Source organism: Argiope bruennichi, chromosome 8 (genome assembly GCF_947563725.1).
Source record: "Argiope bruennichi chromosome 8, qqArgBrue1.1, whole genome shotgun sequence".
Lineage (NCBI taxonomy): Eukaryota > Metazoa > Arthropoda > Arachnida > Araneae > Araneidae > Argiope > Argiope bruennichi.
Genome location: NC_079158.1, coordinates 107626601 through 107653571, shown reverse-complemented (window position 1 = coordinate 107653571; position 26971 = coordinate 107626601). Strand labels below are relative to the sequence as shown.

The following is a 26971-nucleotide window of genomic DNA, read 5'->3' as shown; positions in this document are numbered from 1 at the left end:
TCTAGAATTTTGCTTTTATCTTTATTATGTCTTAGGTGTGATTCGTCTATCTTTATTTTATTTTTCGTTTTGCTCCTAATTCAAAAGCAATAACATGTCAATTCAACAGCCTTAAGTATATACCCTATAAGTAAAAATAAAAAATATGCATAGCAAACTTCTAATTATTTTTTTCAAACTAGGGAAAAAATTATATGAATATAAAATTAAAATTGCTGAAAAATTCGTTTATTTTTAATTTCAAAGAAGCGCAAAAACGGTTCGTATTCGGCTATATTATTCGTAATAAAGGGAAAATTTTAAGACTCCGATTAATTTTGAATTAAAATTCTATTTAAATAGGTACATACTTTCTTAATACTATTCACACAATACATACTATTCAAGAAATACCTGCATGCTCAATCTCATAGTACTAGTTTAAAGATCTGACCTCTAGAGCAGAGCAGTTTTAATGGTTTTCACATCATACACATGTAATTAACAGATAGCATCCAACTTATAAACATTAATATTATAGTTATTAAAGCTGGCTCATTAAAAAAGCCTTATTGTGAAATTCAAAATCTTTTCACTGTATTTAGTCTACACAGCTATAGATGAACGTTTATTCCCTCGTTCAAAAAGTTCTTGAATTATCATGTACTGTTACCATAGTAATCCCTAAAAAGGAAAAATATTGCGAGCGTTTTCCCTGTCCGATGGGGAATTCAGTCAGTCTGGATAAATGCAAAGCAGATTCAATTTGGGATCAATAAATAGTCATAATAATAATTTAAAATAGGCCTATAATTATTACCTCTATGCTTTTAATGTTTTCTATGTTGAATCCATGTCGTTCAACATTCGTAAAATGTGTGCCATGAAATAAATAACGAAAAAAAAGGAAATAAATAACAAAAAAAAAAAGGATCACCAAAAGGATGATCATTTGGAACATGTAGCAACAGAAATGTGTATTTAACACGTATCTGAAAAGTGATAATTACTGTCGTTATTGCTTGAGAATCACCGGAAATTTCGAAACACTTTTGCAATAAAATGTAACTGAAAGCTGTTTGTATTCATCTGATTTCTACTGAGATATTAACATCGTAGAACAAACGATAAAAATTTCAAAAGAGTATTGAATACCACCTGTGGATGGACGCCGATTCATAAGCTGCATAGGTTTTTAACATTGATTCATTGCTGGTTAGTAAATTTGTGAATATTATAAATTAATTTTAATATCGTTTGCTTAATTTATCTGATATTATATTTCATTATTATTACAAATAAATATAATTTTATATTAACCTTTAACTGGAGACGTGCGGTCTGTGAGACCGCTAGCGATGGATTTTTGGTCACCCCTATTCTATTTTTAGCTCAATTGAATGGATTGACCCTGTAGCTTCCTGTTTTGTGACCTTCAATACATGTGCACTTTTTCAACCGATTTCAGCGGATGCTTTTTAAAATAATTCAGTTATTTCTTTGAGCGTGGTCTCTAAGACCGCATCTACCTGTTTGTGTCAAAGTGATAAACAAAGCTTAGCAGATGGCGCTAAAACTTGGGCCTCGAAATATCATCCATTTACTGATCCTATTATGAAGCAGTGCTCCAGACACATTTAAATGAAGCAGAAAGTGATTTTAGTGATAAGGGTAATTGTACAGAAGAGTTTTTCGATGAAAGTTCGCATTCAACTGATTCTGATATATATGTTCAAATATAATTAATTTTTCTAGTGATAATATATTTTGAAAAATTTATAAAATATATTAATATACCAAGAGATACATATACAGAATTTATAGGTTGATTTTTATACTAGTTCTTAACCTGTATGTTTAAAATATCCTAGAAAACCATGATATGAAAGTCACACAAGCCGATAAAAAAAAGAGAAAATTTTTCCCATTGTAATTTTTTTTATTTTTAATATAATTGTTGAATTTTACGTTATATTATTTTCTATATACCTTTATATATTGTAAAATGAAATATGATTTAAAAAGTAAAAAGTAATATGTTTTTCCAAGAATATTATTTATTGCAACGTGTCATTTGAGAAGAAAATGTATGTTCCAACACATTTACTTTGTCCAATGATAATATATTTTGAAAAATTTCTAACACATATCTATATATCAAGAAAAATATCTGCAAAATATATTGGCAGTTTTTCATACTAATACATTCAGTAGAAAATTTAATTTGAGTGTAAATCAAATGCGGTCTCGTAGACCGTACCTCCCCAGTTAAGTTCTAAAATTTCACCTCCACAGTTAAGGGTTAATACAGAATACTGCTTTAAAATTATCTGTCTCCTAATTAGACATTGCTTATAATTGTTATTTTATCACATTATCATGTTGTTTGATGTCCGAAAGACACACCATATAACTTCAGAATTTCTAAGAATTAATTTTTAATTTGATATTTTGTCAAGACTTCTGAAAATACAATATCACAAATTTTATATTTAAGATTATTTTAAAATTTTAAAAATTGCCTTTCTATAATGCCAGTTTTAATGCCATGCAATTCTTACCGGAATTTTGACAATTTTTAAAATGTATTTTGCATTATTTTTAGCAATAAATTTCATTGCGAGAATAAATCCAAATTATTTATATTGTTTCGTCTAATATTGACTTGCGAGATTTTCTTTCATAGTTAAAATTAAAAGCAAAAAAAAAGTCAGCTTCTTACCGCAGAAGTCAACGTTTAATTGATAAAACACATGTTAATTTTTAATGATGCGTTCACATCATGTAACCAGATTAGGTTTGGAAGATTCATGTACTCAATAAACTGAACAGGTGTAAGGCTATTAAAATAACATGTATTTTACTTCTATCATAATTTGAGACTTAAGAAAATTTAAGAATAAATCTTAAGAATGATTGAAGGGAATCATTATTAAATTTAGGCATAAGAGATTTAATTGAAATTAAACATAGTCAATAATTTCTTCTAACCAACAGCTCCTCAAAGAAGTCTGCTACTTTATTAATATTTCTTAATTTTATTCAAATAAAATGTGTTTCAAATTCAATTCAATTTTATTAAATTGTTTTAAATTAGTGATTTTTAAAAAATCTTTCGTTGGTTTCTACGGTTTTTATAGTTTACTCGAGACATTCTTTTGTGACACTTTGTGGTTGGAAAATTCGAAACACGAGATGTTCGTAATTTTAAGGTTTGCAAACACTATCTTGCATCATTCTTTTTTGGGCAGTGTTAAAGATTTTTCGAAGTATTAAAGTATATTCGAAGAAAAAATAAATTTCATACGGTTACAATTACTTTTTAAAACAATTTAACATGGTTTGTTTCATATTTGTAAAGATTAAATTTTGTCATAATTTTTTCAGACTTACTTATTAGCAGGAATTAATTTCTTTTTGCATTTGAATACCCTTTATAAAAATGCACTATTTTAATATAATTGGAACTTAATTACAATTATTTAATTGAGTTAATGAAATTTTGATTCTTTACGAATGACGCCATCTATCAATAATTTTTGATAAAAAGAAACGGGTTGCACGATTCCATTATGTTTGTAAGATTATATTAAAGACCTAATAACAGGAAATAATTAAAATATAAGGGTCTCTTTTTAGAAATGCATTAAAATAAAATAAAATTTCTACCTTTTAGTTCACTTCCAAGAAGATCCATTAAACTTTTTTATTTTTTATTTTACATAATTTCTTCATGCTGCTATTTTTTTAGAGTCTTAAAATAGTTTAAGTAAAACAAAACCAATTGAATAGTCAAGTGCACATATAATCTGCATTTAATCGTGTTAGTTTACATTTCCAAGTACTTGATAAGAAAGATATGAATGTGATAGTTAAGAAAATAATGATACCATTGCTCCTGTAGCTGCGGACCATATATATATATATATATACTAGCCGCCTTTGGCGACCAGCCGGTTCGCCAGTATTACCGCTCGCTAAATTTTCAATTACACATTTTAAGTAACTGGTCTCTTAATAGATTCTCAAACAAAACATTTTTAATCTTCAAATTTTGATAGTCATACCAAACTTATACTGTTGTTTAGATCGTTTCGTTCAATTTACTATATATATTTTCCTAATTTTTTGTCATTTCCGGTAAAACTTCAACTTTAATTTAAAGTGGAAATGATGAAATTGCAATTAATATAAAGATATTTTTTAATAAAACCAAGCGTTTTATTTTATTTATCATCTTTATTGTTATTTATTTATTATTATTATTACCGAATATGAGTATTGCAAACAGAATAGCTCGGTATTTAAGTCTTATGTGAACTACAAAATTTTTTTCATAATTTATGTAATATCTCAAACAATAATTCAACAAAAATTTCTCAGATTCAGCATAAAATTCAGTTTTTAGTTTTGCTTTCAAAAGGATTGAAATGAAATCAATAATAATATTTCATTCCGGCCTATAAATATATTTCAAAAATTATGAAGTCTAAATTTAATGCAGTAAGGTATCATATTCTGAAAAATATTCTGGACACACCGAATTTTAAGTAAATGAATGAATGTTTCTATTTTCCACGATCAACTAAGACTTATTTATGAAGTTTTGAATGTTAAAAATTTAGAAAAAACATTTTCATAATCTTAGGCCAATTAATCTTGAGAAACCTGCGCGCTGATTGGCGCATTTTCTTTGAAACGATTGACGAAAAATCTAAAATTATCCTTTTTTTATTGAATAGCGATATATAAATCTTCATAAATCAGTCAGTTTAAGTGATTGATTTAGTTGATTGGAAATTAACTCTTTTGATTTAAAATATTAGTGTTACAAGAACATTTTGTTATTCGTGATTTCCACAGCAGAAGCTTTATGTAAAATCAAAAATTCGTTACTTATTAGAGCATTTATTGAATCAAGTTACATAAAATATAATAATTTTCCATTTAGATCATTTTAGCAGATCTGTGTCTTACTAAAGGTTTACAAATTAGCTGTGTGGCCCTGATTTGAATGGATATCCTGTCCATATTAAACAAAATTTGCCTTAAAATAAAACTGATTTATTGGATTAATAACATAGAGAGTGTAAAAGATCATAAAATAATTTTTCTTGAACTTATTTTTTAGAAAAAAATAATATTTCATATTTGTTTCATTTCCTACAGACAAGTGGCGAAAATTATATTTTTGCAGATTTCATTTCCAAAAAGATTTAATTTATTTTTAGTTGGAGCTTTAATCAATGTGATGGCAACACTTTGAAAAAAGCTAATTTTCCCCCATGAATGCGAAACGTGCTCGTGCAGCTTAAATTTTATTTTTATTTTGTACGAAAAAAATTGTTGAAAAATATAGTTAAAATATTTATTTAAAAATTCATTAAAAATAGAAATTTAATTTCAAGGTTAAAACATTGGTATTATTTAAAAGATAAATTTTTGATCTTTAACTTCATGTAAAAATCTTTTCTGTGCGATAATAGTTTCGGAAGTTATAGCAGAAACACGCCAAAATTTCGCTTAATTTTTAAATAAATAAAATTCTAATTAAAAATTCGAAAAAATAACCCCCAGGTGCACATTCCCGGCCTCCAAAGTATACACGCGCCAAATTTGGTAGCTGTAGGTTGAATGGTCTGGCCTGTAGAGCGCCAACGCACACACACACACACACACACACACACACACACACACACACACACACACACACACACACACACACACACACACACACACACACACACACATTGAGCTTTATTATAAGTATAGATATAGATAAATAGTGTTAAACATTGATACTGTTCCAAGAAAAACAATGTGGAGCGTTTGAAACATTGCCTTTGATGTAAGTTCTACAAAAATTTTGTATTTTTTAAAAAGATAATAAGAGGATACATTCGACATTAGTTAAACATGCAGCGAATTTTCAAAGCGGAAGAAAAAGACCAGAATGGTCAATGTTTAACAGTCTCGAATTTCAGCAATCATTAAAAAAAATGTTTTAATCTGATAAGGCTTCTAAGATGGTATACTGTTTATTACTTGCTGTGGTATGAAAATTGTTTGAAGTGCTTTCTAAAGCTTGGATTTTAGAACTTCTGAATGTATTTGTTTCTTGGGTTATTAATTAAGGTCAGTACAGACTACGAAACTTTTTTTCTAAATTTTAATTAGATTTTTAACTAAAAATTAATCATTTTAGACAATAACTTCGGAGCATATAATGACACAAAAATTCTTTTTATGCCTTTTTAAATACAAAAAAATAATATTTTAGAGATATGAATGTTTGATTTTCTTTCGTAACCTTAATAATAATAACTAAACAATTATCATAATTTATTTTGCAAAAAGTAGTTTAACACGTTTTTACGCAATCCGTCTCTCAGTAGAATTCGCTTCTGCAGTATAGAGTAGGAAATATTAATTTCATAATTATTATGAATTGCAGTTTTTACAGCTAATTAAATTGAAATTAAAATTATTCCTTATGTATTTTGCATTATTTTGATATAATTTTTATGAATATGTAATGCTTTATTTAAAAAAATTAGCGAAAAATTTTTTAAATTAGCAAACGATAAAATAAATTTGCTTTTTTAATAATAATGTTTATTGCTGGCAATTGTTTAATAACTAAATAATTATGATGATTTATTTTGCAAAAAGTAGTTTAATACATTTTTACACAATCCGTCTATCTTTAGAATGGCATTTGCAGTATAGAGTAGGGAATATTAATCTCATAATTATTATGAATTGCAGTTTTTACAGTTAATTAAATTGAAATTAAAAGTATTCTCCATGTATTTTGCATTATTTTGATGTAATTTTTATGAATATATAAGGTTGAATTTAAAAAAATATTTTATAGCAAACGATAAAATAAAGTTGCTTTTTTAAATAATAGCGTTAATTGCTGGTATTTGTTTTAAATAAAACGACATAAAATAAAAAATAAGTTACGCACATAATTCAATGATTGATATATTTTAATAAGCGGAGGCCAAGAAAACTGAATCGAACTTTAAAAAATATTTCGAAATCTTCTAAACATTGTTTCGAAGATTTCAAACCCTGAATTGAACCTCAAAATATGCGAGATGAAGGTTCCAATTTCTTTCATTTTCTGTATTTAAATACTCCTATTTATTAGAGGTAGTAATTATTCTAAATTTTATTCGAAATTCTGGACCTCTGTTGATGAAAAAAATATTGTCCCAAAATGAAATCTGCAATGTGAAACACGGTAAAGAGCTTATATGAAATCCTTAATATGAAACAGAAAATGTATCTTCACCTTACGATTTCCAAAATAATGAATCGTTGCGATATGAATGGCAATATCAACTCTATTTCAGATCAAAAATGTTATTTTAGATATATAATATTAGGAATTATAGTAAGTGCTTAAATAAAAATATTCCTTAAAAAATTTAAAATCGGGATTAAAATAACTGCTACTCTGGCCCGGCATTTCAAACTATGATTGAATATAAAGTAAAATAAAATATCATGAAAGACAAATGATAATAACAATAATAATTGTAGCATAATTCTCAGCCTTGAAATATTCCTTTGTAATCAGTAATAATTTGCGATAACTAATATTTAAATGTTTGAAGATTGGATCGAAACTTCCCCAAGTGCATTTAAATAAGAAATAATGTACAATATTAAGCAGAAAATACATGTCAGTTCCAAGAATTTCTTGAACATTTTATTCGACATTCTGAAATACATTTCATAAATGGCGATATTTTTAAGTATCAAGTTATTTTTTTCTTAATATATTTAATTAAAAATAGAAAATTAAGATAATGTTCGTCTTTTTTAGCCAATAGCTAGTGAAATATTTTTTAAAAAATGGCATTTTTACATCGCAAAGAATGCAAAATCGCATTTACACCTTGTTAAAGAACAATAAATTATTTTTTTAATGATCTTAAATTTATCACGATTCATTTTTTCTCTCAATTTAACAAACTCCCCAAAATAATTTTAAAAACAATTCATAGTAATCAAATTAAAATCATGTTTTGTTTGTTTGTTTGATCAAATAAGAAAACTTTAGATTTTTTATAGTTAGGCAATCGTAGGACATTAACTAACTCCACTTTTATTTTTTGTTTTTCTTTCAAAATTTAAATAACTTTGGCAGCATTTGGCTAAACTTTATGTAGTTAGATTAAAATATCCTTTTCATCTTAAAATTTCATGTCATTAAAAATTAAGCAAGCCTTTTGCATTATTCCATGATAGCTTTTGAAAATATCACACAAAATCTATATTTACACCATATTTAACTTAAAAGAGTTTAGCTTCTCAGTTGCATCAATTTCTCTTTCTTATAATTTGTTTCTCTTATTTTAATAAGTTTTTCAAATCAGTTTTATAACAATTTTTTTTATTGTTTTACAACAAGAATACTTGAAACTTTTTTGTCAGAACACAATAGAAGAATTTTGGACGATCATGTGGAGAAAAATTTAAATGCAGACGATTAAAAGTTTAATAGCAGAACTCTGATAGAATATGTGAAGAAAGGTTTAAAATCAAACGATTAATAATTTATATCAGAAGAAATTTATTTTATTCACTTTAATGTTTTATTACAGAAGAATTAATTAATGAATTTTCAAAACATTAATTCAAACATTTCTATGCTTAATAATTTTTGATAACTTTTTTTGAATTATTTTCTAGCTAATACTAATATTTTACGGGGAAAGTTTCCTAATAGTAGTTTTGATAATAAATTTATTGAAAACATTTTCTCTTTTTAAAACTAGCAATCAGAAAGTCCGATATGTTTCCAAGTCAGACACGGATGAGCTTGAGTGCACGAATAAATTTTCCACACTTTTTTCTAGATTATTTAACATTTATATAAAAAGACTATTAAAAGATTTATATTATGCATGATTTTATGAACTAAATAATTTCACCAATAAATCTAATTTAATTTTTATTGCAACAAAGTCTATTGTCTAATTTTCATATTATAAAAGTATCCATACTATAAATAGTTCTTAATTAAATTATTCTTTTCCTCAACAGGTACATTCTAAAATTTTCATTTAAGCTATAAAAAATTCTGTGAAATTCGGGAAACCTTTAGTTAATGACACAAGAATGGAAATCCCAAACCAAAAAGCAAGTTTCAGCAAATTAAGAATCATTAAGAATTTGACTGCAATATCTATATCATTTCTATTGATGTACACTGTTTGTGATGGTTTAATTATGCTCCAAACGACTATGAATAAAGAGGAAGGGATAGGCACGGTCGGTCAAGCTGTCATGTTTATTGCTTATGGAATTTCGTCTTTATTACTTTCTAGTTATGTTAGCAAGAAACTTGGCAGTAAAACTACCCAACTTTTGGGAATGATTATGTATTTGACCTTCGTTGCAGCAAATTTTTATCCTTCGTGGATTACTCTGCTGCCGTCAGCCGTCATCACCGGTGTTGCTGGCACTTTCCTTTGGGGAGCTCAATGCACATATTTCAATGAATGCTCAGTTCTTTATAGAAACCTTACAGATGATTCCACTGATTATATTCCAAGTCCCGTGATCACCAATAGATCTGGTAAAGGAGAGATAAAAGAACTATCTGCAAAGCATTTCCTGCAAGAAACAGAAATAAGTCTAAACTTTCAAGGAGATTGCGAAAACTCTCTAAAAACTTCTCCACCAATACATCTGCCATCATACAAATGTTCTGAACCTGAAAGTGAAACAGAATCAAATCGACAATGTTCTGAAAGAACTTCCAAAAAAACAACTGAATATGTTGAAGATTTTGAAAACTTAAATTCCGAAAGAATCAATAATCATAAATTATCTGAGGACATCCCAGCTATTGAGGAAAAAGAAAATAAAACTTTTGCGTTGCATACAAAGAACAAGATGGAAAATAATCATAATCAAAAGTCGAAGTCTCTTAGTGCTGTGAATTCTTTGTTTTTCGGCTTCCATGGTTTGGCGTATTGTTCTGCACAAGTGTGGAGCAATTTAATCAGTTTCTATGTGCTTGCCTCAGAACATACTGAAAACTATAATAAAACTTCAAATTGTTCTTGTGGGGCAGATTTTTGTAATACTGACCAAAAGTGTGTCAATTCTATGATAGAAGAAGTGCCCTCAGATATCAGACAATATTACACAGGTTTATGTTTTGCTTGTGGGATCCTAGCTGTGCTACTAATTTGGATATTTGTGGATCACTTGGAAAAATCTAAAAAGCAAGTATCTTTATCGTGGAATCATATCTTTGCCACCGTTAAATTCATCCGTAATAAAGAACAGCTCTTTATAATACCCCTAACCATTTGCACCAGCATGGTTCAAGCGTTTTATATGGCTGATTTTACGAAGGTATGTTAAAGTTCATTTTACACCATTTAATGAATCTGTTGTAGGAGTAAATCAATCACTCTAACAAAGGCAAAAAAAAAGTACTACTCACATTTCATCTATTTGTCACTGAAAGTTCGAAGGAAATTTATACCATCAATAATTTAGAATATTTTGCCTCTTTAACGATAATTATTTCATTTTTGCGCAATTTGTATTTCAATTATTATTAATCCTTCAGAAAATTTATCTCACCGTATTTTGAAGTGAAATATTTGGAAATGATCCTTAGCTCAACAGCTTTAAGACAATTACCCTGCCAGAAATTTTTTTAAAATTCCTCTTTTATTTTAATAAGCCTTTTCACATGGCTTATATTTATTTTTAATGTAGAAATGGAGTCATTTTAAAACTTTGAAATCAATTTGCACTGACATTGAAATAGTAATTTAACATGTCGTAAGACAAAAAAATAAAAATAAAATAAAACGGTAATCGCTCGGATGGAATAAAATATAGGAAAAGAATACTTTTCCATTTGTCGGATATAAGTAAAAATATCACCAAATTATTTAGATCTGCGCAAAAAAAAAAAAAAAAAAAAAAAAAAAAAAAAAAAAACGTTGCCAAAAAATGTTTTAGCATTAAGATGCGCTCAGATCGGCGGATATCTAAATTTTCGCTTGCGCTTGGCTAACTGCAAAGTACCAGGAAAAGTAAAAGCTTTAACAAGCAAGTGAACCGAATTTCACTTGTAGACACAACAGAAGTTTTGAGCTTTGAAAAATTACTAAAACAATGCCGGTTTTCCACAGTAACTTCGGAAAAAAATTCCAAAAAGTATGTTTTTACTCTCTTTTAAAGTTTAAACTTTTACATTTTCTATAACACCAATTTAATTTCTGTCAATTATCATTTATATTTTAAAAAAAAACATTTAGTGCAAATGACTCTGAAATAAGGAAATTTATTGGCACTCCTTTACTACGCAACTTTAATATATTGAATGACTGAGTCATTATGTGTTCAATTCTCTCTTGTATTAATACACATCTGCTGAGAACTCCTTTTCTTTGTTTTGAAGAAAAGATTAAACAATGAAACTAAACAAAAAAAATATTTCAAAACTGAAGAAAAATTAAAATGAAATCTACGATCACAAATTCCAAGTTATCATGTGAGAACATTATTATTTTTAAGTCATTATTTGTCTTAATTAATTTGAGTCATAAAACAATTTAAAACGATTTGAAACATTCACGTAACTTCTCTATCGGTCTCTATCCCCCCTCTCTCTGTTTATATATGATTTTATATAAAGAGATCAATATATATATATGTATATATTGATATTATTTTTAAACTTTTATTTTAAATTTTCTAGCTGGCAAACAAAGATTTGAAGCTCGACCGTTTTGAGATGAAATAATAGCTATGATGTCATAGTTCTATGTCAACCTTTTAAAAACGCATCTTCTTTCAAAGAAGCATACATAATAATAAGGCAATACTGGTAAAAGCAGTATTGCGCATAAAAATATATGCGATTAAAAGATGATGAGGAAAATTGCCATTTATGCTTTATTCATTGCCTACGTGATTTCAAGCTTCAAAACCCCTAGCCAAAACAACATCATGCTCTCACATGATAATAAGTGCACCGCTCAAATTCAAAGAAAAGCTACTAGGAAAATTGATCTTTCTTGAGAAAATAAAATATTCCTTATTGGTCCTTATTCCCTTAATGAAATATTCCTTATTAGCAATATCAATACATACGAAGAACTTTTGCAAGAGCACATGTACAAAATTCTAAGAGCAGATTTCAGAAACAAAGGCAACAAGAATTGTAACAAGAAAATTATTATTTTACTTTATTTTCCAAGTATTTATTACTGAAAAATTAATTGTTTATTTAATTGTTTCTCAAAATTTGTAAAATTTTCTAATACTTCAGCGTTTGTGATCAAAATTTGAAGTACTAATATTATAAACTAATAAAGAAAAATGAGCTTATAGCAGGTTTTAAAACCATCTATAACTTACTCTGAGATAATTATTTTTATTAAAAAATATTTCAAATAATAAAAAGATATTATTTTATAGGATTTACAAAGGTCATAGATATAAATCTGAAGAAAAACAGGACTGCAGATGGTAAAATTGTTATAATATTTCTTAGAAAAGTAATATTTACATTATAAGAATTACACATGAAAGGATTTTAACCCTGGGAACGCCAAATTACATCTAGGTTGTAATTAAATTTGAATATTTAAAAAGGAATTTTAATGTATAAAGAATTTTGAACTGTTAGAGAAAGCACAATATTTTTTTTGCTTCTAAATAAATTGAGTTTGATAGAAATATAAATTTTCATACATGTAGAAATATCAGAAAATAGAAATATTAGAAAATGTATGTTAGAAACATTCCTAGTAACAAGGAAAAAAAATGCCGAAATTCACAGTGCCAAAATATAAAAATATCCTTTCAAAAATATATCTTAAATTCGTAATTTTCTTTTCTTAGAAAGAAATAAGAATATATTATTCTTACTCAATAGAATAATTGTTGTAAATATAATAATTTTAGAATATTTTTTTTTCTGAAAAAATAATTGTAGGCTAATTTCTTTCTGAAAGAATAATTGTAGACTAATTTTTTTTCTAAAAAAATAATTGCAGGCTAATTTCTTTCTGAAAGAATAATTGTAGACTAATTTCTTTCTGAATTGAATAAACCTAATAACTTTGAACAGAAAGATGTTATTTTCTGTTTTTTACTAATCACTGTCTGAATTTATTTATAGTCTTATATCGCATGCTCTTGGAGTATTTCGCATATTGGACTGGTTTCTGTCTTTTACGGCATTACTTCCTCTTTATCATCTATGATTTCCGGTGTGTTGATTAGACTAATTGGTAGAAGAATTGTTTTAATTTGCTGCCAGATTATCAACATAGTGAGTCTAGTCCTGCTTTATTTGTGGACTCCTGATGCACAACAACCTATTATGTTCTACTTGGCCGGTGGAATATTTGGCTTTGTAATTGGAATATTCCATTCTCAAACGAAAGGTGAGTATGATGTTTCGTATGCTATATCATCGGAGAAAATTAAAAATAGTTAACCCTTGAGAAGATTTGACCTTGGACAATTTCTATCAAATTATGAAATATATGGCAATTTGCCAGTACTTCCCTATTTGGTTGTACGGTGCTTTGGATGCAATTTTCATTCCTATATAAGAATCATTAGATTAGAGTTTAGGTTAATGAGTTCTAAAGTTTCCGAGGTTTTTATTTTTTAGCATCGTAATAATTTTAATTTCATCTGTAATGGCATGCAACAATTGAATCCTAAGTGGATTAATTTTAGATTATATACAAAACATCACATTTGGAAGATTTGAGTCTAGCCAATCATAGAAACTTGAAATCACCAAAAAAAACAGTACTACATCAAAAGTATGAAGTAAAGTATGTACCTTTAGTTATTTCCGAAACGTTTATTCACAGTGGCACTTAAAGTACGATTTTTGGTTGAGATCAGATTTCTAGTACGGTGGATTCTTCCACCAGTATGGTAAATCCATCAATCATGTTTGATGGTTATATTGCCAAATTTTCGCCTTGACTGCAAACGTAATTGCCAATGTACCTAATGATCATATTTTATAAGGCATTAAATATTTTAATGTTCTAAATTAGACATATCCATGTTCAAGTGTTTTTTTATTACAAAAATGTTTTAGAATATCCTGAGGTTGCTGATTTCAAAATTGTGTTGCTTCTGCCTTATTGGCTTTAAATTTTTAAATAATGAATAATCTCAACATTTCAATGATGTCTTCGGCCAGTAATATATTCTGATTTCAGCTTATCTCTTTACCTGTTTATTTTATTCATTATATTATTTTACTCCTAAATTTAATATCGTAATAGGAACTGTGTACTTAATTCATTATTATTAATTCAGGTTCTTGAAGAAAATTCGATACTTTAATATTCTTATTTTTGGTTTTCTTGTTAGTATTTAGATCTTTACGCATTTCATTGACATTTGTCAACTTTCTAGTTATCTGGGAGTCGAAAATGAACCAGAACATTGAAGATTTTTTATAATTGTTTTTTATTTTGTTTATGATGCGTCGTGGCAATTGACGATAACAATAAGCAGTATCCAGTAAATCGATTATATGTTCGTTATTACTGGAATATTCTAGAAGATATTGTAAGCGTGGTAAAATCCGCTGAATATAGAACAGATAGTTTGTATATTTATATTGTAATATTTACAGTATATTCTCTGAGGAACATTCACAATTTGTAAGAGTTCAGTTAAAGACGTAAAAGGGCTTTATAATAGCACACTTTTGTATACTTTTATAAGTATACAAAATATCGTTAACGAATAAACATAAATTACGTATTGCTAAAGTACGATAATTGAAACGAAAAAAAAGTTCGAAATCACCAAACGATATCCTCGTGATTCTTTGTGATGAAAGATTAATTAAATAAAAATAAAAAGTCAAACAATAAATTAATTGCGCCGTTTGAAAGCCTTAATTAAAAGTAAAAAAACCAAATGATAAATTAATAGCGCCATTTGAAGGTGACGTCATTTTATAGAAATGCCGAATAATAATCAACAATCTACTGTGGTTCAAACCTTACACCTTAATTTTACTTGATAAATCCGACTTTCAATAAAAAAACATATTACCGAGAAGTGGAAATATGTTTTAATTTTACATATAACAAATGCTTTAATTTAAAGTAAAAACAAAATACAATCAACGAAAAACTTTTAAATTGAAAAGTTTCAGAAGCATTTTAAATAAATATATGCAGATTTTTTGTCTCAAAAAATTGAGAATACACCAATGAAATTTTTGTAATATCTCGCATGCAAAGAAAGTATCCATATTTAGTTGCATGTCTTTTGGCTTTTATAATGGCTTTTAATCGCCTTTGTACTTATTGGACCAATTTTTGGTTGTATCTGAAGATATTTTACCTATTCTTCCGCAAGCATTTGTTTTAAATGCGTTTTGTTTCTAATTTTGTGTTTTTCGACTACAGTTTTGAGTGTGGCCCTCAGATATTCAATGACAATGATGTCGGCGGACAGTGGTAGTGTGTGTAATTGCAGTTAACAATGAAAAATACATCACATTTTGACATTACGTGCTCTGTGTTTGGGGTAGTTGGCCTTCTGGAAAATGAAATTTCCATCTAAACCCAAATTGGTAGAACTTTCCTTTATATTGCTGCGAAGTATATCCAAGTAAACCTATGGTTTATAATGCCATCTATAGGAACTAAATTACCCACCATGTATAAAGCCTTACAACCAAAAATCACGACAGAAATATAACCATGTTTAACTATAGAACGTAATTCTTTTTGGATCCAAAGCAGTATTAGGCTTTCTCCATACGGTACGACGAAGGTCACTGCCAAAAATGTTGAGTTTTCCTTGATCATTAAATATAATTTTCTTTGAAAAATTGGTTTTTAATTCGACTTTTATATCCTCCTCATTTCATATCTGAAATATTCAGCACTTACACTTCTGCCTATGATTTGAGAAATTTCTGCAGCAAGTTGAATGAGCCATATGGTTGCAGCAATCGAAAGGAAAGTGCTTAAAATTTGGGTTTAGATGGAAATATCATTTTTCTGCAGGACAACGACCCCAAAAACACAGCACATAACGTCAGAATGTGATGTCTTTTTCATTTTAAACTGGAATTACACGCACTGCCACTGTCCACCGACATCAATGTCATGAAATGTCTGTGGGCCACACTCGAAACAGTGGTCCAAAAACACAAAATTAGAAATAAAACCCATTTAAAACAAGTGTTCCAAGATAAATGGGGTAAAATATCTTCAGATACCCCCGAAAATTGATTCGATAAGTATCAGGACGTTTAAAAGCCATTATAAAAGCCAAAAGACATGCAACTAAATATTGATAATTTCTTTATAATCGAGATATTACAAAAACTTCATTGGTGTATTCTCAATTTTTTGAGGCAAAAACTTGCTTATGTTTATTTAAAATGCTTCTGAAACCTTTCAATTTAGAAGTTTTTCGTTGATTGTTCTTTATTTTTCTCTAAATTAAACCATTTTTTATGTGTAAAAATAAAAACATGTGTTCACTTCCCGGTAATGTGTTATTTATATGGAAAGTCTGATTTATCAAGTGAAAGTAAGGTGTACTCGCAATTGTTGGAGCCACAACGGAAATCATCCTCCTTCCCGGACAATTTCCTATTCTTTTGAAATTTAGGCGGAATATTAAAATGTTAAAATAATTTTATAGGAGTTCTATTGTCAAGGACATCAGTAATATATTTGAGTTGATCTGAAGACGGTCATCTTCTTTGTGGAATAATGAAAACGATATATGCAATACGATTTGCGTGACAATAGGGTACACGGATGTCACTGAAAAGAAAGTGAAATGGCCTTAAAAAGATATGTTTGCTTTAAGAGCAGAGAAAACTTTCAGAGAGAAATTAATTAATAAAAATAAGAGAATTATCTTAGTATCCTTTGAATCTTCTATTCATAAAATAATACCTTTTGGAACTCAATAAAGATGGTGATTGCTTTCAATATATTAGCAAATTTATTTTTCTTCATCTGTGCAAAGAAAGTCCACTCAAGGAAACGGTTAACGATCCTCAAATTCATAAACTCATTAAAATGCAAGAAAAGTTTTAGCAACTGTAATTAAACTGAATCATCTAATTGGTCACCTTTCATGTTGGTTATTTAGGTGTTTTGGGGAAACCACAGAAAAAAAGTCAATCAGAAAAAACACAAAATATATTAAAAAATACCTTTAAAATATTACATGGAAATATGAGCATAAACTACATTTTCTACTTATTTGCTTGTTAAATGGTTCCACCAGAATATTAAAATAATAATAATAATAATAATAAACAATTTCGAAATCAAAAGATGATAGTAGATAATTTCAGGGACCCTCAATGCAAGATGTCTACCGGACATAAAATGTAATCATATAAAGTGTGCCTTACTTTATTGAAAAACTTGCAATGAATTTAGACAGTTCTTATGATCATATAATAATAGAGATACTTATACCATAGTCAATATTTATAACATAGACAATACTTATACCATACTTAGAGATAGACAATACTAATACCACACTTAGAGACAGATAATACTTATACTATACTTAGAGACAGATAATACTTATACCATACTTAGATAATACTTATACCATACTTAGATAATATTTATACCATACGTATAGATAGAAAATATACCTACCATACGTAGAGATAGAAAATATACCATACTTAGACAATACTAATACCATACTTAGGGATAAATAATACTTATATCATAGATTGATTAGTTTGTTATAAAGAAGAAAATGGTGAACTGATTACTGGCTCTCTTACGCAAATAAATAATTTTTAGAAGTTTATTTAAAAAATTCTTTTTTTTATTTATTTTAGCGCTTTATGGAGTTTTCTTCCAAGGAGAAGAAGAAACGGCCTATTCCAGCTGCAACATGTACAGTTCCATAGGATGGGCGTTACCATTTATCTACAGTGAATTCTTTTGCACTTCAATCAAACTGTACATCATGTTTACAATTTCATGTTTGGGATTACTAGGATATTTACTGGCTGAAAGGAGTTTCAGCCGAAGAAAAAAACAAAATGAAACATTTAAATAAATATCTACCGATTAATTTGTTTTAATTATTCGTATAGTAAATATTATTTTCTACTTTATAGCCAGATATAAATCACACTTAACATCGATTTTTCAATCGATTTTTCACTCGTATCCAAAAATACCAGATTTCTGAAATTTTGTGCATTTGGTGATTTTGTATTAAATAGAATATTTTAATAATTTCAGACTTCTTGATTATCACTAAATAAATTAATGCAGCTAAAAATAGATTTAACAACAACGGCGCCATCTAAAATTAATTTTCCAGAATTTTTAATTATACATTCCATACTATTTCCAATTATGAATTGAAATATATTAAAGATTTGTTCTTATTGTTTCTAATGGCACTTGCCATGGACAACTTCGTTGAAGAAGTCAGCGTTTTATAAGCCAAGGGAGTATCTCTTGTTTTTAGTAGCGCCAACTAGGGCCAAGAGTACGTCTTAGCTATTCACGCATCACATTCGCTTGCACAACCCCATTTTACAGGGGAGCACATTCACACATCTCACAGATAGAACAGATGAAGAACAATCATGCCCGAACCGGGACTCGAACCCTGGCTGACGCCGGTATTAAAGATTTAAATAGTAGAAAATAATAATAGCTAAAAGGTTTTAAATGATATTTTATTAGTGTATCGAAAGAAAAAAGTACTTTTCGCGAAAAATTAACAAATACTATAAAAAAATTAAGCACAATATAATCATAAGCAAGAAAGTTTTAGATATCCATTAAAAGTTAAAATGTATTATGAATGAGCTCAAAATTTTAATTTACATAGAATATTTCTATCAGATTCTCAGGATAATTAAATAATTATTCTATTATTCTTAATATAGATTATGATTAATAAAAACAGAATATTTACTCTGCTTCTAGAATAAAAGATATTTATGCACAAATTATAATTTTGATTCTTAGAAATCTACCACATTAAAAGAATTGTATTTTCTTCATGATGAAATTTTCATGACTATTTTGAGTATGAAAGAAACCAGTCCATATAGATTCTTTGTGGAATAATGTCATTGGAAAATTCTGTAAATGTTGAAGTGATAATTCAGCAGATAAAAAATATCTGAACTATTGCATATAATAATTAATAACAATCGATTCCGCATAAAAATTTTCATCTTCATTTAAAACATCAATGTAACCAGTATACGATATAAATTTATTGTGTTTTCATCCATGGAAAATTGTGTAAATATCGAAATGGTCATTCAACAGATAAAAATATCAGAGCCCCTCTCACCACATACACTTGAATTGTTCATCTGCTGCAATCATTCTGTATGAAATAATTGATTCTACATGAAGAGTTTCATTGGAATAACATTTTAGAAAATTATTCTATTCCTTTTTTCTTCCGAAGAATAACATTTAACAAAAAAAAAATTAATATTCAACTAAACAAATGTTCTTATGGCACAACAACCAGAATCGAAATCAAAACTCATAAACACTTAATGACAGAGACAGTAAAAAAAAGCCAGACGAAACAAACAAAAAAAAATATGAAAAAACACTTTTATCTGAGTATTTAAAATAAAAAAAATAATAAATGTTAAAAAATCTAGAAGGCTTAACAAGAACGCAAACAAGTTTGCAGAAAATAATCTGAAAGCGATATAAAATCCAATAAATATCTCCAGAAAAAAAAATACTAATTTTTTATCTAATCAAAATAAAAAAATACATTATAAAAGTAATTAGATTTTAATTTATTGGTAGTATTTAAGTCTGCTTTTCAAAATTTTCAACTTTTTTTAACGATGCAGAAGAAGCAAAATATCGGTTAATTTCTCATAATTTAAAGTTGCTGGCTCAGCAGAAGCTTCAAATTATGTGAAACTGTAAACTTTCGAGCTCAAGTTTTGCTTTCCCTGACTCCATCAGAGCAACTAACTTATATCTTCTTGCAAGCTCCGTGAACTGTTTTATTGCCATAACTATAATGCATTGAACTACAGGCATTCTATTAATGTCAATTTCAGAAGAAAAAAAAGTTAAATGGTATATATATAAAATAAAAGAAAAATTAAAAAAAAAACATTGAAGTAGAGAAGATCATCGTCTTACAGTTGCCTTACAAAAGCGCACTTATAGTATTTCTTTAACTTAAAATCGTCTGCGTAATGTTTTTAAAAAATTAATAACATCTTCAAAAATTGCACAGAAGTGAAATTGATACCGTTTAAAAGGCAAAATTGCAGATGTTTGGAGAGACCGTAGAGTAAAGTTACGTAGATTCCCTCCTGCTGCTGAATTCTGTATGGCCGCTTTGTGTGCTGTTGATGTTATTGCTACCGATTACTACTTGTGGGTTGCTATTTGTTGTAGTGTGCTGCTGTTCATTGCCTGTATTTTTCTCGGCTGTATATTTGCTGTCCTTGTATTAGTGTTTTCGTTTGTTACTAAAGAACGGTTTATTTAATCGACCAACAAATCGGGAAAGAACCCCGAAGAATTCCGTAACAATATGGTAAACAAAACAGTATGGTAGAAGAAAACAGCTATTTTTTTGAAGATTTTGCAGCATTTATCGTCTTTTATAACTATAAAATAAAAAGAATCAACCCGTCTTTATAAAAATTTCCATCTGATTAACATTTTAGAAAATTATTTATATTTATTTTTCGAAGAGCCCCTTCTTATCAAAATATTCAATTAACCAAATATGATTTTTCTCAAAGCAACAAGAAGTGAAACCGAAATTCACAAAAGCCAGTAAGTAAAATCAATCAATGACTAATTAAATAAATAATCAAATAAAAGAATAATTAAACAAATAAATAAAATAAAATTATGAAGTAAATTAAAATCTTCACTGAGAAAATGAAGACGAATTTTGGAGGGACGTGATAGAGGAACAAAATAGATTGGGAGTGATTCTGTTTGAATCGATTCGAACTGCTATCAAACCAGATTAGGTTTAGGATCAAACAAGAATAGGTTTAGGATCAAACCGGATTAGGTCAGCCCTGAAAACTCTAAATTCAAAGGTAGAAAAAGTGATCTCCGTCTTCAAATCCATCAACTAGTTGCAAGTCTACAAATTAATAAAATTATATAATAATGCAAAATACGAAACTTTTTCCTTAAATTTCAAAGAAAAATGAGCATGCAAAATGAGAGAATTAAATATTTTAAAATATAAATTAATTCAGTAAATATGACAATTTTTAATAATTCTGAAATTATTATTCTTTTTATGAACTGTGAAGGCCAACGCCTCCTTTGTTAAAAAAATTGCTGAGCATATAAAAAGCAATTGAGTAACAAAAATCTGTTTAAAAAAACCTTTGCATTGCAAATTTTATGTTCATTAAAATTAAGAAAAAAATTGCATGAAAATAACATAAAAAGCAATTTTTTTTTGCTGCAAAATTGATATTTTTTAAAGCTAAAATAGGCTTTCAAGTTATTGAGAAAAAGCATTAATATTTCGTTAATTATTAATTAAAAATTAACCAGAATTTGAAAAAGAACTTACAAATCGAACACCCAAATGGAAGCTTAAAACTCCAATGTTTTGCTCTAGAGAACGTTTTTAACAATTTTCATATCCGCAAATTTACAAATAAGTCAACCTATAAGAATTTCAATTATAAAATAATTTTTTTAAGACGATTCTTAATATTTCGATCTGAACAATCAATCGATTATTTGTTTTTGATCAAATCAGACATTGGTGGTGTTAGCTAATTTTTTTTTGTTTTCAATGTCCAGAGTATATTTCTCAAACATTGAATGTAATGTACACTGCTATTCCTTTTAATAAATGCAAACTTTCAAACACTTACATTAAGCACACTGCGTCACACATTTTACTTAATTCTGATTGAAATAGCATCAATATTTTGCACTATATACATCTGCCGGAATGATGATGCAGAAAATTTGTTTATAATCACACTATGTATCTTATCGAGTTCTTTGCAATATGATTAGGGATTGCAATACCGGATCAAAATTTCAATACCGGTATTCGGTATTTTTTAAATCTTAATACCGGGATACCGGTTTTAATACCGGTACTAGAAATTTTTGAAAAAGAATGAAAACACAGGTGTTCCTTTGTTTTATTTACCAGTTTTGTTAGAGAGTGTAAATATCACAAAAAATAATTTGTAATTTATAAATTATAACAGTATATAATCACAAAAAAGTAAAATTTATTTAAATCCTCTCAAAAAATTGTAATTTACTATTCAGTCTTTGGTACTATTACAAATTTTCGAAATGTGATCTTAAAAAATATAATGCATCAATTATACTGTCATTAAGCCTGAAAAATAGTTTTGTTCAAAAATTACCAGCTATCAAAAACGCTCTTTCGGCATCTACGCTAGTTGATGGTAATGTTAGCAATGAGCGATATACTTTTTAAAAGTACTTACCTCTAAATCCCTAATCTTCAAATAAATCGATTTCTCGTTGGATGGTTTTGGATATAGCTGATTTCTGTATTGTATTTTGGTCCGTTGAAATATTTTTATTTATCGCTAATTCTAATTTTTGTTCAAGAGACAATTCCTTTTCACTATCTACTGTAATGACATCATAATCTTCGATAATTGAATCTAATTCTTCTGAATATGTATAGGTTTGAGGGTAAAAAATTTTAAGAAAATTTACTCTAAACTTAATCAGATTTGAATTGGTTATTTTCTTTTCTTCTTTTTCATTTTCATTTTTAAAATCACTATAATTATGTAAATACCATAAGACATTTTCTGTTTCGGTACGCCTTTCTTCTGTGCGATTTTTCAATGTAATATATAATTCTTCAGATAGTGATGTGTGCTGTTCTTTCAGTGACTGCAACATGAAATTTATTGTTGCATTAGCTGTTAATAAATTAGAATCTCTCCGACATAATGCCTCAATAGTCAGTTTTATTGGAAGTAGAGCTGATACAGTTCTGGATATTAAGTCGAATTCCCTATCTAAAATGTTAATTTATAGGTTTAAGTCGATTATTGCTTTTTGGATTGGATTTCTCAGTTTCAAAAATCATTCCATCAGTAGGAGTAAATTGTCCCAACGTGTATTAGAATCTAATATTAACATATATACTGCTTTATTTTCAGTTAGTATATATTTAAGTAATAGATCCTTTTTATAGGGGAACGTTTAAATATCTTAACAACTTTTCGAACTTTATAGGAAGCAATTCTTGATAGGTTAATATTTTATCCTCATTAGCAATATCTTCTTCAACAATTACATTGTCATTATCTTCATTGTCAATATCACTCTCACTCTTACTCTTTTTAAAGTTGGAATCCGAAGTTTCTACATCCCCAGTATTTGGATTCTTCTGTTCTTTATTTTTTTGGTATAACACATCTATTACTCCTAATGGAATTCCATGCGCATAGCACAACTGCTGATTTGCACCAATCAACTTTCCAACTTTTTTCATAATTGTTGCTTTATCAGTCGTTACGGATACAAAATTTTCTTTCAGTGATAATCCATGTTTCGCTAATTTAGATTTAAGCAATCAATTAAGCCATTAATTAACTAATTAATTTCGCCCGTTAGGGAGACATAAAAGCAAAAACGTATACTATTTTGCTATGTTCGCGATGCCTAAACATATAGTGGAGACAATTTAAAAAATTTCTAGTAAATACCGAAAAATCGGTATTTAAACTTGTGAATACCGGTATTACAAAATTGTACAAATGGCTCAAAATACCGGTATTCGGTATTCCGGTATACCGGTATTGCAATCCCTAAATATAACAAATATTTAATTGCAATATTTAACTGTAGTAAACAGTTAACTGTAGTAAATAGTTAATTGTAGTGAATAGTTAATTGTAGTGAATAAATATTAATTACAATTTATGTTTAAAATTACCTATAACTGGTTTTTTTTACAGTCATTTAGTGTTATGAATATTTTCTATGAGTTAGGAACAAGCAATAATTGAGAGGTTAAAAATTTTTTTTGTATATTATAAATTAACACAAATAAAATCCATTATGAATATGAAGGTGCAGACATACGTATGTATGTTTCCTATTTCTTGCTATCTGCACGAAAATCCATTAAATCGTATGCCTTGCATACTTATTATTTCAGACCAAAAAAGGAATACTGTCAAGTCTTCAAAGTTGGTTAGAAATTATTCAAAAATTTCAACTTTTCTACAAGAAAACGTTTTCAGAAAAATATTTTTATGGCATTTTAAATTTTAAATTTTGCCTTTTTAACGGTATTAATTTCATTTCTGTGCAGTTTTTGAAGATGTTATTAATTTCTAAAAAAGATTACGCAGACGATTTTAAGTTAAAGAAATACTATAATTACGCTTCTGTAGGGCAACGGTAAGACGTTGATCCTCAATTTTTTTTAATTTCTCTTTTATTTTATATATATATACCATTTGACGTTTTTTTTTAATTCTGAAATTGGCATTAAAAGAATGCCTGTAGTTCAATGCATTATAGTAATGGAATAACACAGTTCACGGAGATTGTAAGAAAATATAAGTTATTTGTTCTGATGGAGTCAGGAAAAGCAAAACTTAAGCTCAAAAATATACAGTTTCACATAATTTGAAGCTTCTGCTGAGCCAGCAACTTTAAATTATGAGAAATTAACCGATATTTTGCTTCTTCTGCATCGTTAAAAAAAGTTGAAAATTTTGAAAAGCAGACTTAAATACTACCAATAAATTAAAATCTAATTACTTTTATAATGTATTTTTTTATTTTGAATAGATGAAAAGTTAGTATTTTTTTTTTGTTTTCTGGAGATATTTATTGGATTTTATATCGCTTTCAGATTATTTTCTGCAAACTTGTTTGCGTTCTTGTTAAGCCTTCTAGATTTTTTAACATTTATTATTTTTTTATTTTTAATACTCAGATAAAAGTGTTTTTTCTAATTTTCTAAAAAGTTTCTTGTTTCGTCTGGTTTTTTTTACTGTCACTGTCATTAAGTGTTTATGAGTTTGGTTCCGATTCTTGTTGCTGTGCCAGAAGAACATTTGTTTAGTTGAATATTAATTTTTTTTGTTAAATGTTATTCTTCGGAAGAAAAAAGGAATAGAGTAATTTTCTAAAATGTTATTCCAATGAAACTCTTCCTGTAGAATCAATTAATCAATTATTGCATACAGAATGATTGCAGCAGATGAACAATTCAAGTGCATGTGGTGAGAGGGGCTCTGATATATTTATCTGTTGAATAACCATTTCGATATTTACACAATTTTCCATGGATGGAAAGACAATGAATTTACATCATATACTGGTTACATTAATGTTTTAAATGAAGATCAAAATTTTTATGAGGAATCGATTGTTATTAATTATTAAATGCAATAGCTCAGATATTTTTTATCTGCTGATTTATCACTTCAACATTTGCATAATTTTCCAATGACATTATTCCACAAAGAATCTATACGTACTGGTTTCTTTCATACTCAAAATAGTCATGAAAATTTCATCATGAAGAAAATACAATTCTTTTAATGTGGTAGATTTCTAACCATCAAAATTATAATTTGTACTTAATTATCTTTTATTCTAGAAGCAGAGTAAATATTCTAGTTTTTATTAACCATAATCGTATTTTAAGAATGATAGAATAATTATTTAACTATCATGAGAATCTGATAGAAATATTCTATGTAAATTAAAATGTTGAGCTCATTCATAATATGTTTTAACTTTTAATGGTTTAAGACTTTCTTGCTTATGATGATATTGTGTTTAATTTCTTTATAGCATTTGTTAATTTTTGGCGAAAAGTACTTTTTTCTTTCGATACACTAATAAAATATCATTTAAAACCTTTTAACTATTATTATTTTCTACTATTTGAATCGTTAACGCTGGCGTCCTGGCATAGGGGTTGCGCGTTTGCTCCGTGATCTTGGCATTTTGAGTTCGAGTCCCAGATCGGGCATGGTTGTTTTTCATCTGTTCTATCTGTAAGATGTGTGAATGTGCCCTCGTGTAAAAAGGGGTTGTGCAAACGAATGTGATGCGTGGGTAGCTAAGACGTACTCGTGACTTAGCTACTAAAAACAAGAGATGCTCCCTTGGCTTAAAAATCACTGACTTCGTCAACGAGCTTGTCCATAGAAAGTGTCATTAGAAACAACAACAACAACCGATCTTTAATATATTTCAATTCATAGTTGGAAATAGTATGGAATGCATAATGAAAAATTCCGGAAAATTAATTTTTAGAAGGCGCCGTTGTTGTTAAATCTGTTTTTAGCTACATTAATTTATTTATTGATAATCAAGAAGTCTGAAATCATTAAAATATTCTATTTCATATGGAACCATAAACTGCACAAAATTTCAGAAATCTGGTATTCTTGGATACGAGTGAAAAATGGATTGCAAAATTCTGTTCTTACAAAAATATTAAGTGATATTAAGTGCGATTTATATCTGACTATGAAGTAGAAAATAATATTTACTATACGAATATTTAAAACAAATTAATCAGTAGATATTTATTTTATTGTTTCACTTTGTTTTTTTCTTTGACTGAAACTCCTTTCAGCCAGTAAATATCCTAGTAATCCCAAACATGAAATTGTAAACATGATGTACAGTTTGATTGAAGTGCAAAAGAATTCACTGTAGACAAATGGTAACGCCCATCCTATGGAACTGTACATGTTGCAGCAGGAATAGGCCGTTTCTTCTTCTCCTTGGAAAAAAACTCCATAAAGAGCTAAAATAAATTTAAAAAAACATTTTTATAAACCTCTAAAAATTATTTATTTGCGTAAGAGAGCCAGTTATCAGTTCACCTTCTTCTTCTTTGTAATAATCTAATCAATCTATGATATATGTATTGTCTATCCCTAAGTGTGGTATTAGTATTG

At 27.9% G+C, this 26971-nt stretch overlaps 1 protein-coding gene across 1 annotated transcript; it reads left to right on the top strand.

The window, feature by feature from the left end:
• The first annotated feature begins 1118 nt into the window (after positions 1-1118).
• Positions 1119-26726, top strand: LOC129980718 (protein unc-93 homolog A-like). The gene is made up of 5 exons (XM_056091100.1): positions 1119-1194; positions 9043-10365; positions 13157-13424; positions 17864-18046; positions 26644-26726. The coding sequence occupies exons 2-5, from the start codon at positions 9118-9120 to the stop codon at positions 26724-26726; spliced, it is 1782 nt and encodes a 593-aa protein (XP_055947075.1). The 5' UTR covers positions 1119-1194; positions 9043-9117.
• Positions 26727-26971: the final 245 nt, after the last annotated feature.